General features: G+C 40.9%; 1 protein-coding gene across 1 annotated transcript in view; it reads left to right on the forward strand.

Annotated features, from left to right (window-relative positions):
- unc5a (unc-5 netrin receptor A) overlaps positions 1-15,716 on the forward strand; it is a 256,125-nt gene that overhangs the window by 158,088 nt on the left and 82,321 nt on the right. The window contains exons 3-5 of the mRNA XM_037675082.1: positions 5,224-5,367; positions 7,651-7,754; positions 8,867-9,047. Of these exons, the coding sequence (XP_037531010.1) occupies positions 5,224-5,367; positions 7,651-7,754; positions 8,867-9,047 (429 nt within the window). The remainder of the gene's footprint in view (positions 1-5,223; positions 5,368-7,650; positions 7,755-8,866; positions 9,048-15,716) is intronic.

Raw genomic sequence — 15,716 nt, forward strand, 5'->3', positions numbered from 1 at the left:
ATTATTTTTTAACAAGAATTTTAAGTGCACACTTAATATCTAACAGGAAGGGAAGTGTGAGTTTAATTTATTTCCTGGTGCCTCTGTGGCTTCAGAGATACTATTAAAATGTTATTTTTGTACAATTGAGTCATACGAAAGGAAAAGACTAACCTATTTAGTAAATAAATAGTTTCTGTTCTTGTCTTTTTTTTTTTAATGACTTTAAAGTGTTATTGTTTTATTACATGTATACTCCAACTGAAGTAAACTTTTGCAAATACCAAAAAATGACAGCCTGTCCAATCAATATTCATTGCTTGAAATTTGTTTCTTCGTTCCAAAAATTGATGAAATTATTATGTCCTTTCTATTAATTGGAGTGAAATTAGACAGAATGACTCAGAGGAGTGTTACTGGAAGGTGTCGGGCACAGAAAGCAGGTAATTATAGAGACAGGAAGAGATAAGGAAACAGAATGCAATTAGCCCAGAGCTTCAAATTGCTCTTCCTAGGATTTCTCACCTCAGGTTTCTATTGTTCCTGCCATCCATCTCCATACAGAACTTCAGTCCATGCAACCTACAGCTAAAAGAGAAAAGAAGGTTTGTGTTAATCAAATGATTTTTATTGTACTTGGAGCAACAGAAAGCCCAGAACACCACTTAGTGCTATATTTAGAATGTATGTGTTCAGATGTTTCCCCCCATTTTCTTCACATAAACTCCTGAGAGTAAATTAGGCCCATCAAATATTTTTTATTCCTCTTGTTCAAGACTGAAAGAACTTCTCACAAATTAGTTTACCTTTCAGGTTTAAGGTTGTGCTGTTTTTTCTCCTTGTAACCCTATGATTGATGCAGCCATGTATCATTTCCAAGACCGTTATAAAAGTATGTTTGTATTAACAGTGAGGTTTTAAAAATCTCTTAAAAAATGGTGGGACTCTATATACATTTCTCTTTTCTATTGACTTCTGACTTGTACGGCACGAACAGAAACACAAAATGTGTCTGAATCAATCTGAGAAGAGCACGGTTAGAGTGAGTGTGTAGACACCTGCGCTCTTTACTGCTCAACGTTATGAGCCTCATTTGAAGAGCTCAACGTTCCACCGTCCCAGCATAACCAAATAATTTCAATTCAGTTTATTTATATAGCGCCAATTCACAACACATTTGTCTCAGGGCACTTTATAGAAACATTCACATACATAGGAAAGCCAATTAGTAAAGTTCTGTATCTAAGGAGGCCAGCAGACTTGTTGAATCTTCACTTCCTCACATTCTCCTATCCTGAGCAAGCACAGTGGCAACAGTGGAAAGGAAAAACTCATTTTTAAAAGGAAGAAACCTCCAGCAGAACCAGGCTCAGGACAAGCGGCCATCAGCTTTGACCGGCTGGTTTGAGAGGAACAGGACACACAGAATGGTAGGTCCAGATATAGGTCCAGGTGTACCTGAAAGACAAAAACACACGGCAAGGATAGAAAAAATAATTACAAATACAAAACTGGTTGAGCAGAGTAAAGACGTATAGTGAAGAAATGTGGTCAGTTTGTCCTCCAGCAATCTAGACCTAAAGCAGCATAACTAAGGGATAGCTCAGGAAACCCAAGTCGACCCTAACTACAGGATTTAGCACCACTGACCCCTCAATGGAGACCACAGCAACATCTCAGAGACAGCAGCAATAAACTGACATCAACAGCTACATGTCCACCTACTCTAGAGAGCTCTCTGTGAAAGATGAGACCAGACAAACATCCTGCATCACCCTGTCTTGAAGGCAGCTATAATACTGCAATACACAGCTGACTGGAACTTCAAGTCACTCATTGATGAAATGACCTTTATCATGGTGGCCATTATCCTCAGTATGACCAACGGAACAAACTACAGAACACGCATACATTAATTTCAGCATTACTAATATTATACCAGTCAACAATCAAGCAAGTCGAGCTAAAACTCTTCCAATTCCAGTTATCAGCTGCTTGTTTGATGCAACCATTTTAGAAGCTAAGACCATTATATATTATTATTATTATATAGCTCCATCCATTATTTTTACCTGCTTCTTCCTTTTCAGGTCGCAGTGGTCACTGGTGCCCATGTCTAGCCATCACTGTGCGAGAGGCAGGGGACACCCTGGACAGATCTCCAGTCCATCACAGGGACACATAGAGACAAACAACCATTCACTCTCTCACTCACACCTAGGGACAATTTAGAGTTACCAATCAGCCTAACATGCATGTGTTTGGTCTGTGGGAGGAAACTGGATATGGCCAGATATTTTATAATGTACAGCAACAAAACTAATTTATTAAGTTTTTTAATAAACTATGTGTGATTGGCATTTTTCTAAGTAAATTACCAGTGATTGCGGCACTCTTGATGTGACAGATTTAATTACAATATTTTTTGACGATGCAGTGATTCATTCGATTTAACAAACAAAATGTTTAAAAAAATAAAGTTCTGGTACTTGTAATTATGTTAAATCTATAAATGCTGGATACAACATATTTATTTTAGTCTGTATTTTTTTTAAAGAAATGCGGATGCTGTGCTGCTGCTAATTTGATGGGAAAAAGGGCATTTCTTCTGCTCCATTTGTTCATTCTCTGTAGTGCCCATTTTGCTACTTTAGCCATTTGTTTTAGCTTTTAGGCGCTCTCTCACCCTGAGTCAAACACACTCACCGCAGACTTGCACACACATCAGCACACATCAGCACACACACACACACACACAGGTTTGTCTTGCTGTCTCTACGGGGACTTTGCATTGACTTCCATTCATTTTTCATTAATTTCTATAGCCTAACCCTGACCCGTACCCTAAACCTAACCCCTAACCCACCAACGACTCTAGAACCTTATGGGGACCGGGCTTTGGGCCCCATAAGGAGCAGTTGGTCCTCATAATGTAACATAAACACACACACACTTAACAAAAGAGCCTAAATCCAAAAAGACAAGGAAAGAGTAAATATTTGTTCTTAATAATGCATTAGCTTTTAACTGAGTCAACGTTTCCAAGACTTCTAGGCAGAATTATTAAAGGCAAAACAAACACGCAGAAATATGACTTTTATTTCTTAGTTTATTTATTTGTTTGTTTGTTTTTAATTACTTGTTGGAGAATCTCACAGCACGGGGTGTTGTTGATGCTCCGAGAGGTGCTTCAGGGCTGCGTTCACAGCACACAGACTGACATTTACTGTGATCACATACAGCAAAAAATGTGCTGTTAAGACACAAATACATGGCGGTCTGCCACTGACCCTCACAGCTACTTATCACTCTGTGTGGCTGCCGGCGATGGACGCCAACAGCTTGTGTCACCGCTGGGCCAGGCTGCACTCTCAGCCCAGCACAGAGCTTATCTATGAAATTATTTCCAGAGAAAACGATATCCATGTTTGGTTTTGATGTGTTGCAACAAACGCTGAACATAATTGGCGTATAGGTTTGTTGTCCTGACAGGTGCCACTTCCTCGAGCCTCACTCTGGAGCTGGAAAGCATCAGCTCAGACAGATCAAGATTGCGAGGGGAGTAGAAGAGTGTCACAAAGTGCTTTTATGCAAATGGAAGTCAGGGAGAAGCTCCCCGTTGAATCTGAATATAATGGTCTGTGTATTCCTGCTCTATCAGTCTCCAGGATGTGTCCACTGTGACTCAGAAATGCTCTGCGCTCATATGAACTCCTTTCACCCAAACAGAAGATATGAGCTGGAGCGACGGCTAGAAGCTCAGAGAAAACACGGCAATCTTTTTATCAGAGCGAAGACACAGTGGTGCACGTGGAGGGGATCAAGGTCGCAGCTCAATATATAAAAATATACCTGTAGATTGTAGGTGCAAAATATAAGAGCAAAGAAAAATGAAATGAAGGATTTCTTCACAAAGATAAGAGACGAGACTCTGACGATGTTATTAGGCCTGTCGCGATAAATCAATTAATCACTTGATAAATGAAAATTATCGATCTCATTTTCATTTATTGGCTTTATCGTTTCTTCGTGTCTCTTTCTGAAGACACTGTATGACAAAAGACTCAACTCTGGCGCTCTTCACTGGCCCCTCTCTTTCTCTTTTCTCTTTAAAATCTGTTTTAACCGTTCAAAATCGTGTTTTTAGATCATTAAAAGCAGCTAAGCTGAGAAGCTAAGCTACGAGCTAAGCTAACAGGCCGACCTCAAGGGGTGTGGGGGGGAACCTCCATCTTGTCAAAGCTCAAAAATTCACGGTTAAAACCCGTGCCTTCGTCTAAAAAGTTGTTTTTCTCTGCAAAAAGAAGATAAGAACTTGTTTACTGATTTTTTTTTTTAAGCTTTGTGTGAAAATGCTATGCTAAAGAGCTCAAACCACACCCAGCGTCCGCCATTTTGAGAACCGAAAGAAAGGAAAGTTTGATCTCAAGGGGCCTCCCTCCCATTTTTCTTAGACTCGCGCTCGCTCCCTCACTATCCATCCTTCGGTTCAGTCTTATACTGCCATCCGGTGGTCAAAACAATGTACTACACTCAAAACAAATTAACCAACATTTCTTCTTAAATTTGACAGTAATTACTTATTATTGTCAAATTTCAAACAATATTATCGTTTATCACAATAATTTCTGAGACAATTAATGGCCCAGCAAAATTTGTTATCGTGACAGGCCTAGATGTTATATTGTTTGGACAGTTTAGCGGAACGGATTGTGGCCAAACTTTGCTTTATTTAGAGAAGACTTTGTTCTTTCTGCAGGAGATGCAATAAGCTATTTGTTTCACCTCACGTTACAGCAGCATCTCTTATATCAACACTGTTGAAGAAATGCTCCATAAATTGAACTCTTCCTCCCCTTCCGGATTTAATAATAGAGAAGCAGTCTACAGTAGGCTCCGAGTTTTTTTGTTTTTTTGTTTAGCACTCTGTCGTTCCTTCCCAACTGTTGCCGTTTTAACGCCCTACAAATTACAGCAAGGATAGCTGGGAGGCTCTCGTCTCATTTTCCTCAGTTAACAAGCTCTCTGTTTATATAGGATTACGGTTGTCTGCTCGTTTATTCTGCCAGGCTTTCTTTTTTTTTTTTTAATTACTTTGCTGGTTTAGTTCAAGGTACAAAATGCACTAAAGATTCCAGGTCTGCTCAGTTGTTCCTTCCTTCCCGTTTGTTTCCTGCAGACAATCTGATGCCTCATTCAGAGCACATGTTCATTGTTGTTGTTATTTCTGTGCTTGCTTTGCAGCGCTGCCAGTCATGCAGGTGACAATTGAAATCACCAGACAGCAGGTGGAGAAGATTTTTGGCCTTGATGAGTACTGGTGTCAGTGTGTCGCCTGGAGCACCACTGGAACCCAGAAGAGTCAGAAAGCATACATCAGGATTGCTTGTGAGTGCACTTCACACTGATCTGAGTGTCCTTACGAATGCACGGGCAGTTTAAAGCAATAATTCAGATCTTTTGAAGTGCCGTTCTGTCAAAAGGTCACGGACTATTAGTGTCTTACCTGTTGTAGATAGCTCTTTGAACGACCTCAGTTTGAAAGAATAGTTGAATTTTGACTCATTGAGCTAATGGCTGGTTCAAGTGGGGCCTAGACCAAAGTGGATTAGAAGTTCTCAGAAATTTCATAAAGGTTCATGTGGATGTTATTTTCTGAACCTCTTCTGGATTAAAGCCACCGTGAGAATATTGTTTTTAGAAGTCTGAGAGTGAGAAATAAACTGAATTCTGGAAAAATAAGTTTTGCTGCGGTCATAATGCTATATCAAATTTTGATTACTCGGCTATTTTAATTAAACTTGTAGGTGCAAATAGTAGCAGCTAGCTGTAGCACTTCCAGGAGGAATATCATTATTTCTGACTATATAGGTGTCTAATGCGAAGCTGATGGCAATGTGCATGTTTATAAAGTACTTTTTGGAAGAACCAGGATAAAACATTTGAGGTCTGAGTTCTTTTTACTTGACATTCATCTACTATGAGTTTTGCACAGCTCAGATTAGCTATTAGCTCATTAATCTGGTCAGAACTAAACGTTATTCCTACAAAACTTCAAAGACTTATCTACAACAGGTTCAATATTAATTGCTCATAACCTTTCCAATGTACCCCACTTCAAATGATTTGAACTTTACCTCCTCAGGTTGTAATAAGTGGGTATTATCAATATGGATAATATTTGACTCTAATAGAGTTAATACAGGTCAGTTTTATTCAACTTGTGCTGATGTGTTTCATCACAGTTTACAATCTTTTGTGATTTTACTGATAGAAGAAAATATGAGACCATTGCAAGAAAGAGTGAGAGGAGAAGTATATATCTGTAAAGACAGTTTAAAAAAGGGGGGTGGGGGGTGCTAAATTTAAGTATTCATGAGCACATTTTTCACTAGCTACACTATATCAGCAATGATCCCTATGAAAGTAACTTGAATAAAAACAGAATTGAAATTTATTGCTGTGCAGCAATCGTAAATCTGTCTGGGGAACGCAGGCACATCCCCTGCTGCAGCCTCAAAAGCTTTATTAGAGGAAGCCATTTTACATTTGAGTATTTTACAACATTCTGCCTATTATTCTCCACATAAATATGTATCATCCCAGACACAGCCAAAACCACCAGGCTTTTGGAAAACACACATTCATTATCTGCTCTTGTTTGAGAGCTTAACAAAGTCAGATAGATAGAAGATGAGGACACGCATGCTTGAATAGCGATGCATAAGGACACATTTCCAATATTTATTTGCGCCCTCTTATATCCTCGTACTTTAGAGCCTTCCAGAGCTGTTACATCTCGAGTGTCCTCCAGTCCCATAGCATCTGCTTTAATTAAATTAAATGTCGTGAATCTCTCCGCTTATCTTAACGTTTCCCTTTGTGCGATTCATCGGGACGGGCTCAGCGTCTGTTTTTAAAGAACTCAGACCCTCACGACACAATAACACATTGTTTTGCTCTGAGACAAAACATGGAGCCAACACGTCAAATTTGCACCTAGCCGCCAGCGATCAGCAGCTCGCTTGTCTCATTTGATACCAACAGACCTGCATTTATAACCCCCCCCCCCACACACACACACACACACACACACTCCTATAAGAAGCAAGCCTGCCACTCTTACCTGTGTGTAACTCACAGCCGGGGCTTACAGACAAATGTATTGCAGGAGTTGATGCAATGGTAAGAGTGCTCAATGAGACGTTATGTGAAGCCCCACGCAGCCAGCCAGGCTTGCAGGAGTTCTTGTCCAGGCACCTCGGGGCTTTGTTTTCGTGTGACTGCTCCAAGCCCTCACACAGATGGAGGCTGCCGGCTGCTGGAGAGAGAGGTGGGGGGTGGGATGAAAGGGGGTAATGCAATTGCTTTTACTTCATACAGGTCCCTCTGGCAGCAGACAAGCATCTCTGAAGCAGCCAGGCAGCCTGTAATAAGCAACATGGTTGGTGCCACTGATTCCACCGTGGCTTAGGGGCCAACTGGAGTGCGACTTGCTCACCGAGGCCACGGCTGAACATTTCACGAGTGGAATTTAGAAACGAGAACAAATTGATGTTTTTTTTTTTTTGGTTGTTTTTTTTAAATGGAAGGATTTCTTTCAAATGTCACAAGCTCTTGCAGACAGCCTAATTGGTTATATCCCCCCCTCCCCCTTTTGTTTTCTGCAAGACCTGAGAAAGAACTTTGAGGAGGAGCCGCAGGGCAAAGAGGTGGCATTGGACCAGGAGGTGTTGCTGCGCTGCCATCCCCCCGAGGGAGTGCCACAAGCTGAGGTGAGACACAGAAACGGGAGATATTTTTAGGCTCCCATGTAGCATCAGTCCAGCCGTCCCTCACCGGGGGGGGGACAAAGAGCACACTCGGCTTGGTGGTATCTTTCTGCATTCCACAGGGAACCGACAACCCTGCACAGATAAATTACAGCTCTAATTATTCCCTGTTATTGATTTATTATCTCTTTTACATCTCTGGGAAGCCATATATCACATCATCTCGTCACATTACTCAGGATAGGCTTGGAGGCTTCGCTCCCCGTTTGGCATCTCTAAAGGCCCATCTATAATGAATGGGTCTATTTGCCTCACTGTGTCCTTATCTCATTCTGTCTCTGTACGCGCAGCGTCTCTCATGTTCTACTCCGCTTCCTTTTCTCTCTGCTCATGTTTAGCTGGTGTGTGTTTAGAGGGCCAGAGTGGTGCCAGCTGTTTCACCTCATGCGCTGCATCCTCCCGGTCCCAGATAAGCACTAACTGCTCTAATAACAACACAACAGGAGCTCGGGCTCTGAGCTCAGACAGCCAAGAGACGAGGGACGGCGGACGAGCCAATCACGGCTCGACAGTGAAGGGACTGTGTGGAGAGAAATGGGAAGGAAGGTGCCAACTGCGGTTCAACAGAAAAGAACATGAGAGCAGAAGTCACCGCAGGAGAAAACAGAGAGAGGAAGAAAGCCCAATTATACGCGATATCGTGACTGGCAGTAAAACCAGCAACAATGCTGCCATACCACTGCTGCTCAAGAGACAGCACAAGGTCAAGTGAGAGCAACAAAACAAGCAGGCCAGTCCATGAATGTACCAAGAATTGGAAAAAAAGCATCAAACTTAGCTCCTGGAAAAGAATAAAGAAGCTGCAGAGCATGATTGGCTTTGGTCTCAGACCTCCAGCAGCGCCAAAATAAAAGCTGCCATCTCCTCACAGTAAAAAATGAATAAATATTCAAATCAGTGGACACAAGTTTTCTCTGTTTCGTGCCAGTTCAAACCTCTTTCTTTTGTTGGTCGGATTGCATCAGAAAAAAAAAAATCTGTTTTTCGTCGTCCGCACTGCAGAACAAGTTTCTGTGTCTCTACAGGGAGTTTTGACCATTAAAATGTATTTCCAGGTGGAGTGGCAAAGAAACGAGGATTTGGTCGACCCAGCAAGCGACCCCAATTATTTCATCACGACCGACCACAATCTCGTCATCAAAAAAGCACGCCTTGCAGACACGGGCAACTACACGTGCGTGGCCAAAAACATTGTCGCTCGCCGCAAAAGCAACTCTGCCACGGTTCTCATCTATGGTAGGTGATAACCTCTGTGAACAGATGTTAAAAAGACACATGTGGAAGCCGACAGCAGGTCCGGGCACATTTTACCACCATAAGTAATGCGGAACTTAAAGGAATCGCTTTCATGTACGCATGCTTTTTGTTATTTTCCTCATGAAACCATGCACGCTGCATGAAACAGGTGTTCTCTTGGTTTTAGCGTTTGTTTCATTACATCCATGATATAGTTTGAAGTTGTGTCAAATATGAAGCAGCGCTGCATGTGAGTGACATATGGTGACAACTTGCACTCGTCAGCTCTCTTTTTCACCAAGTAATGAACAGTAGTAGCATATCTGGACGTTAATTAACAAAAGTTTAAACGCTGCTGGCAGGATTTGTGAAAGAGCTGGCAGTCTCGGCTGTCATGGCTGCCATCTTCCTCCTCCTTCCCTCTGCTGTGGATCCAGGAGGAGGAAGAAATTGAATTAAGAGCAAACTGTAAATAATGACTTGGCTGGATAAGCAGAGTGACCTTTATTAAAATGCAGCATATTTGCTATCACAGAGGGTTCAGTAAAAAGCATCCATACACACAGATCGTCTTAACTCTCAGCTGAACGTTAGCAGTAAATGAAAATCACGAAGGAATGATTCATGAAATCACTTTGAGAATTAGGATGGAATATTTTGAAATTGTCAGACACATAATGGGTCTTGGATGCAATTTCCTGCAGAATACAGAACGATGGGCTGAGGAAGCAGAGCAACTTTTGACATATTGGCTATAGAGGAAGGCGGACGAGAATATTTTCTCCCTGTATATATGTATGTCTGTGTTTGAACGTTTGTCTTTTAGGAAGTTGATAAATATCTCATGAATCACTGGACAAATTTTATGGAACTTACAGAAAGTAATCGTCATTGGACATATATCTACATATCACTAGCTTTTGGAGTCAGTCCAGTTCAAGATGGCTGCCACAAACAACTGACCTTAGAAACAAAAAATGGCTATAACTCGAGCAATTTTACAGATATTTTGCTAACATCTGGTGTATTTGTTGCTGGGAGTCACAACACTTGTTTTTTTTTTTTTTTTTGGCTGCTCCTTTCTTCAGGGGTCACCACAGTGAACTAAGTCAAACTAACTTGGCAATTATTTTTACGCCAGATGTCCTTCATGACGCAATCACAGACCACCGAGCTACCACAGCCCTCTGTGGAGCAGAGAGCTGCTATCTAGGGCACCCGGGGGATCAGATGGTGGGGGTTAAGGGCCTTGCTCAACGGCCCAGAGTGGGGTAAATGAGGGTGGAGACAGGTGTGGATGCTTCACCAATCCCACCCACTTTTGATGTTGTTGGTACCGGGAGTGGAACCAACAATCTTCCGATCACAGGCCCACCTTCTCTAATCTCTGCACCACCACTCCCATTTTTTCTCACAAGTCACAACACTTATTCTAATCTTGCAATATTGCATAAGATAAAAACAAATAAAATATATATATATATATTTTGAAGGTTTGACCAGAATGGCTACAATTTTTTTCAACACAAGAAGCTCTTAATCTGAGAGTTGAAAATGTGGAATTAGCTGAAAAAGCTAATATTAGCATAAAACAGCTAATTAGTAGCTGCAGTTATTGAAACTAGCAGCAATAAGCTGAAAGGAGCATAAGAAATTGAAATTATCATAAGTATTTTATTTAGGCTGATAGTAGCAGAAAGTACCATGAAAATTTTGAATTTATCAGAAAACAGCTGAAATTAGCTTAAAATATGCTAAAAAGCTAGCTGAAAAGGTAGAACACGCTTAAATTAGCAGAAGAAAGCAATAAGAACATGTTTGCCCATTTAGGCTGAAAGAAGCAGAAATTAGCACAAAAAAGTGGAATTTACATTAAAAATAAAAGCTGAAATTAGCATAAAACCAGCTGGAAAGTAGCTAGAAATTGCAGAAAGAAGCTGAAGTTACTAGAAGGAAGTGGCGAGAGCATATTTTTGCTGAACTGGGCTGAAAAAAGTTTAAATGAGTGCAACAAAAGTGGAATTAGCTGAAAAAGCTCAAATTAGCATGAAAACCGCTAAATAGTAGCTGAAATAGCAGAACTAAGCTGAAACTTGCAGAAATATGCTGAAAGGAGCATAACGAGCTGAAATTAGCAAAAAGAAGTTAGAAGAAGCACAAAAATGTAGTTATCAGAGAATCTGAAAGGAGCACAAAAACAGCTAAAAAAATAGCTGAAAAAAGTTTAAATTTGCACAAAGAAGCTGAAGCAGAACAAAATGTGAAAGGAGCAGAAAAATGTTTAAACCAGGGGTGCCCAACCTTTTTTGAACCAAGAGCTACTTTTGAAGTCGGCAATTTGCCGAGAGCTACTCGTCCAGTCTCATTATCAACAAACATAATTTTTCATCAATCCCTACTCCTCACTTATTTAAAGTAAATAAAACAGAACGTGATGTGTCTATAGGAGACAACTTTTTATGCAAGCTGTATAAAATAAATGTGTCTCTACCTTAGTGGGACTTCTGACACTGAGAGGAGGAGGCCAGGGTCTCATAAGATGGGCAGTATGAGGTGGTTGCGAGGCGCAGGCAGGTCTCCAGATGATCATCATTCATTGTGGATCTGTTTTTGGACTTGATGATTTTCATGTGTGAAAAAGCAGACTCACACAGGTAGGTAGATCCAAAAAGTGCTGTTAAGTTCAAAGCACATCTTCGGATGTTAGGATACTTTTCTTCTGACAGCAGACTCCAGAACTCTCCATCCACGCCAGGTGATGCTCTGGATTTGATCCCAATGTCATTTTGCAGAGTGCAACAAATCCACTGGTGTGACCAGTCATTGCTGGAGCGCCATCAGTTGTTATAGAAATTAGTTTAAAGAGGGGCAAGTTGCTTTTATTAACAAACTCCATAAACACATTAAAAATATCTTCTCCTCTTGTGTGTCCCTTCAAAGGCAAGATGGTGAGCAGCTCCTCTTTTGCACTCATGTCTGCAAAGGCCATTCTGATAAAAACACACAGCTGGGCTACATCCACCATGTCTGTCGACTCATCAAACTGAAGAGAGAAACACTCACGTTGTTCCACGTCCTTTTTTAGCTGCTCCTCCACATCCACAGCCATTCCCTCACATCGCCGTGTCACTGTTTGTCTGGACAACTGCACGTCTTTAATAGCAGCTACGATCTCACTTTTATTTTTAAAATCATGAAAAAGCGCATCTGCAGCCTCAATAAACGCTTCTTTCATAACTTGTCCATCGCTGAAAGACTTCTTATGTTGAGCCAGGATGCGGCTAACACGGTAGGAAGCTATCGTAGCAGCTTTACCTTGTGTGCTGGGGCGAGTGAAGACTGATTGCTGGGCTGCAAGCTTGTTTTTTAGCTCCCGCACTTTCTGAGTCCGTAAAGAACTTTTAAGAGGGAAATCTGTCTCAAACCGTTTGTGCATCGTCTTGAAATGCCGCTCCAAGTTACACTTTTTGGGTAAGGCAACGCTCGAATTACAGATGAGGCAAATGGACTTCGAATTAGAATAAACAAAAAAATACTCCTCCTCCCACGCTGTGTGAAAATAATAAGTTTTCGTTTGCTTGTTCGCTAGTTTTCCATCCATGTTTTCTGCGCACCGACATTACTCCACTACTGAGCCTAAAGTCTCGTGAGAGCTGTGTCACCGCACACAAAACTCGTGAGACTATGTCTGTGAGAATACAAGTCAAGGTTTCGCTTTGCGGGAGACTGGGAACCAGCTCGCGGGCGACTGGTTGGGCACACCTGGTTTAAACGCATCTAAAGATCTGAAGGATGTGAAATGAGCTCCATTCATTTTCTATAGGGGAAAAAGTGGCAGAAAAGGCCAAATATTCCAAAAAGCTAAAGTTGCACCAATACCAAAATGTGAATACATTTATACCTGAACAAGCTGAACGTTTTGATTTATGATTTGTTGAAATAGCACAAAAACTGGAACGAGAAATATGCTGAAAAACGTACGGAAGAAAAATGGACCACAATAGATGAATACTTCATAAACATTCACACTGTTAACTACAACAGGCCAACGTGAACAATAACTTTGTACAAATGGTAGACAGATGTTTGATTAAAATTAAATTCATCACATACATCCTGTGTAAACGTAAAAAGTGTGCGTCAATGCCTTTTGATAGATAATCTAGTCCTGTGGCTTTCTGCATGCATCTTTAGGATTTGCAACATAAATTGAGAGAAAATGAAGCCCATTTTTCTAATGCTGGCACGCTCTTACGAAAGGAATCACAGGTTGAGGACTTTCCAGCCTTTATGACATAAAATATATTTGCTCAGACAGGGAGCTTGCTGCTATTAAAGCCAATTTAATGTCATAAATATTTCCAGGAGAAAATAGCCAAAAGATTTAATTTTGTCAAAGGTCAAAATGTTTCACCCGAGGAGGTCAACCGCAGTGTTTCATGAAATCCTCTCATTCAGCTCTACAAGTGTCAGAGGGCTAAAAACTAAATCTTATTGTCACAAACATCCTGACATCTCAGCCCTGGACAAAGATGTGCATGAGAGCAAGGTGACCGTGAGCCTTTTAATGAGGAAAGGTGTTCTTGAAAAGGTTTCCAAAAACAAATATTAAGTTACTGGATAGTTTTATTTGTTTAAGTATTCGCGCCTGCACAAGCGTTGCTCTGACAGTGGAGAGACACAGTGTAAATTATAAGAAGGACTTTCAGGGAGAAGTGTGGAGTCATTGATGTAGCTTAAATATATCAGAGCACTCCATAAATATACTCGATCACTGAAATATTCCACAGCTGCAGCCCTAATCTGAAGAGACAAATGTATGTACTTCTTGTCTTTGCATTTGCCTAATTGTGATAGATTTTTGTTGTTTTATTTGATTTGAAGGTTTTTAATATTCTAACAGTACCTTAAATTACAAATGTTAACTTCAAGTTAGTGTAACAAACTTAATTAACAGGCTTTATGAGATTTAAATAGGAGGTCAGTGTTAAAAATGCTCTAAAACATATTTGAAAACATGGCAGAGCACGAGTAAGAGAAGAGAAACTTACAGTAATTTACCAATTTATTGCTTTTGTTTGTTCATGCAACAGTTTGCTGAAAGGGAGCAGCCGAAAGATGTAAAAAAAAGTTGTTTTAAAGCACTAATAAACATTCCCACACCTCTGTGTGAAGGTGCCACTTTGGGAAATTTAAAGTACAGTGCACAGTTTGCAGAGGGAGTGTGAATGTGTGTGGGTGTATGTGCGTGAGTGCACGAACTTGCAGCAGAAACGTCAACACAAAACAAGGAGATATCAATTTGAAACGAGCTGTTTTTATACTTTAACACATGCATGCTGTCATCAGCTGGTGTACAACATCCTCACTCAGGCTGCAGCTCAAAAGTATTCAAAGCACAACTAAATTATAGCAAACATTTAAATGAGAGAGAGACAGACGCCCTGTGATGGACTGGAGACCTGTCCAGGGCGTCCCCTGCCTCTCACACAGTGACTGCTGGATATGGACTCCAGTGACCCTGAAAGAAAGAAGCAGCTAAAAATAATGGATGAATGATTTGTCCAATGATTCCTGGGATTTTTTGCTAACGGATTCAACAGTCAATGGGAAGGTTTTGAAGCACTGATCTGGTGGAGCTCTCCGTATGTGTTGGGGTGACTCCACTACAAATACACCAAGTGTTCACTCAGTATTTGTAAAACTGACATGATACATTTCTAGTCTTGTGTAGTTGTAGTGGCCATCTTGAATGGGGTTGACCATCCAGTGTTCACTTTTTGAGGATTTCATTAAACGCTAGCCAGTAGTTCACGTGATATTTTGCTAACACACACACACACATAAAGACAACAGCTAACGTTGGTCTTCTCTTCCTGTTCTGTATACACCATAGACATATTATACTGATAGACCAAGTGTCTCCATCTTTTCTTGTTTTTGGGAATTGAATCCAGCTGGATCAGGTGCACGGGAGCTGCCATGTTGCATTTTTAGAACCAGAGTCTCTGGGGATGTGGGGCTTCAAGTCCTGCCTACCACCCCTACACACCATCATGCTGTCACCTTGTTAGTAAAATTAATATAAGCACAAACAGCAGCAAGGTTAGAACTGCATAAATCCAAAGGAGCAAAACATGAATAATTCTGAGATATAACACCAAAGTTCATGCTCAGTAATCCAGCTGATAATCCAACTATGCTCACTCAGGTCATCCGGACGGCTTCTTTTTTTGCTGAGACGTTTCGTCCTTCATCCAAAAGGCTTCTTCGATCTGAGGAGCCACTAACAAACTGAGTCCCACCACAAACACCACACTCCCATAGCGAGAAAACAAAACATTTTGGTGGTGAGAAGATGTCCTCCGGGGCCCGCCCTCTCCCCCGTCAACTCCCCATAGATATGTTTTACTGTTTACGAAGGGTAATATCCTGTTTGTTTACATGGAGAGAGGTAACACTGGTGCTGGAACACAGCTGATAGGGTCTCATTCAAACTTCACCTTCTGTGTTCCTGTCCCACGTCTACTTATATTTAGTCTTTGATGTACACGTCATAAGATGAAGATGCCTGCGAAGAATACGTTTTAATTCAACTTGTAAAGTATTTTTTTTTATTCATAGTGTAGTTTCCTCAAAAGCTTATCTCAATATGTGTCTAGTTAAGAT

This window comes from Nematolebias whitei, chromosome 4 (assembly GCF_014905685.2).
Source record: "Nematolebias whitei isolate Nwh7 chromosome 4, NemWhi1, whole genome shotgun sequence".
Classification (NCBI taxonomy): domain Eukaryota; kingdom Metazoa; phylum Chordata; class Actinopteri; order Cyprinodontiformes; family Rivulidae; genus Nematolebias; species Nematolebias whitei.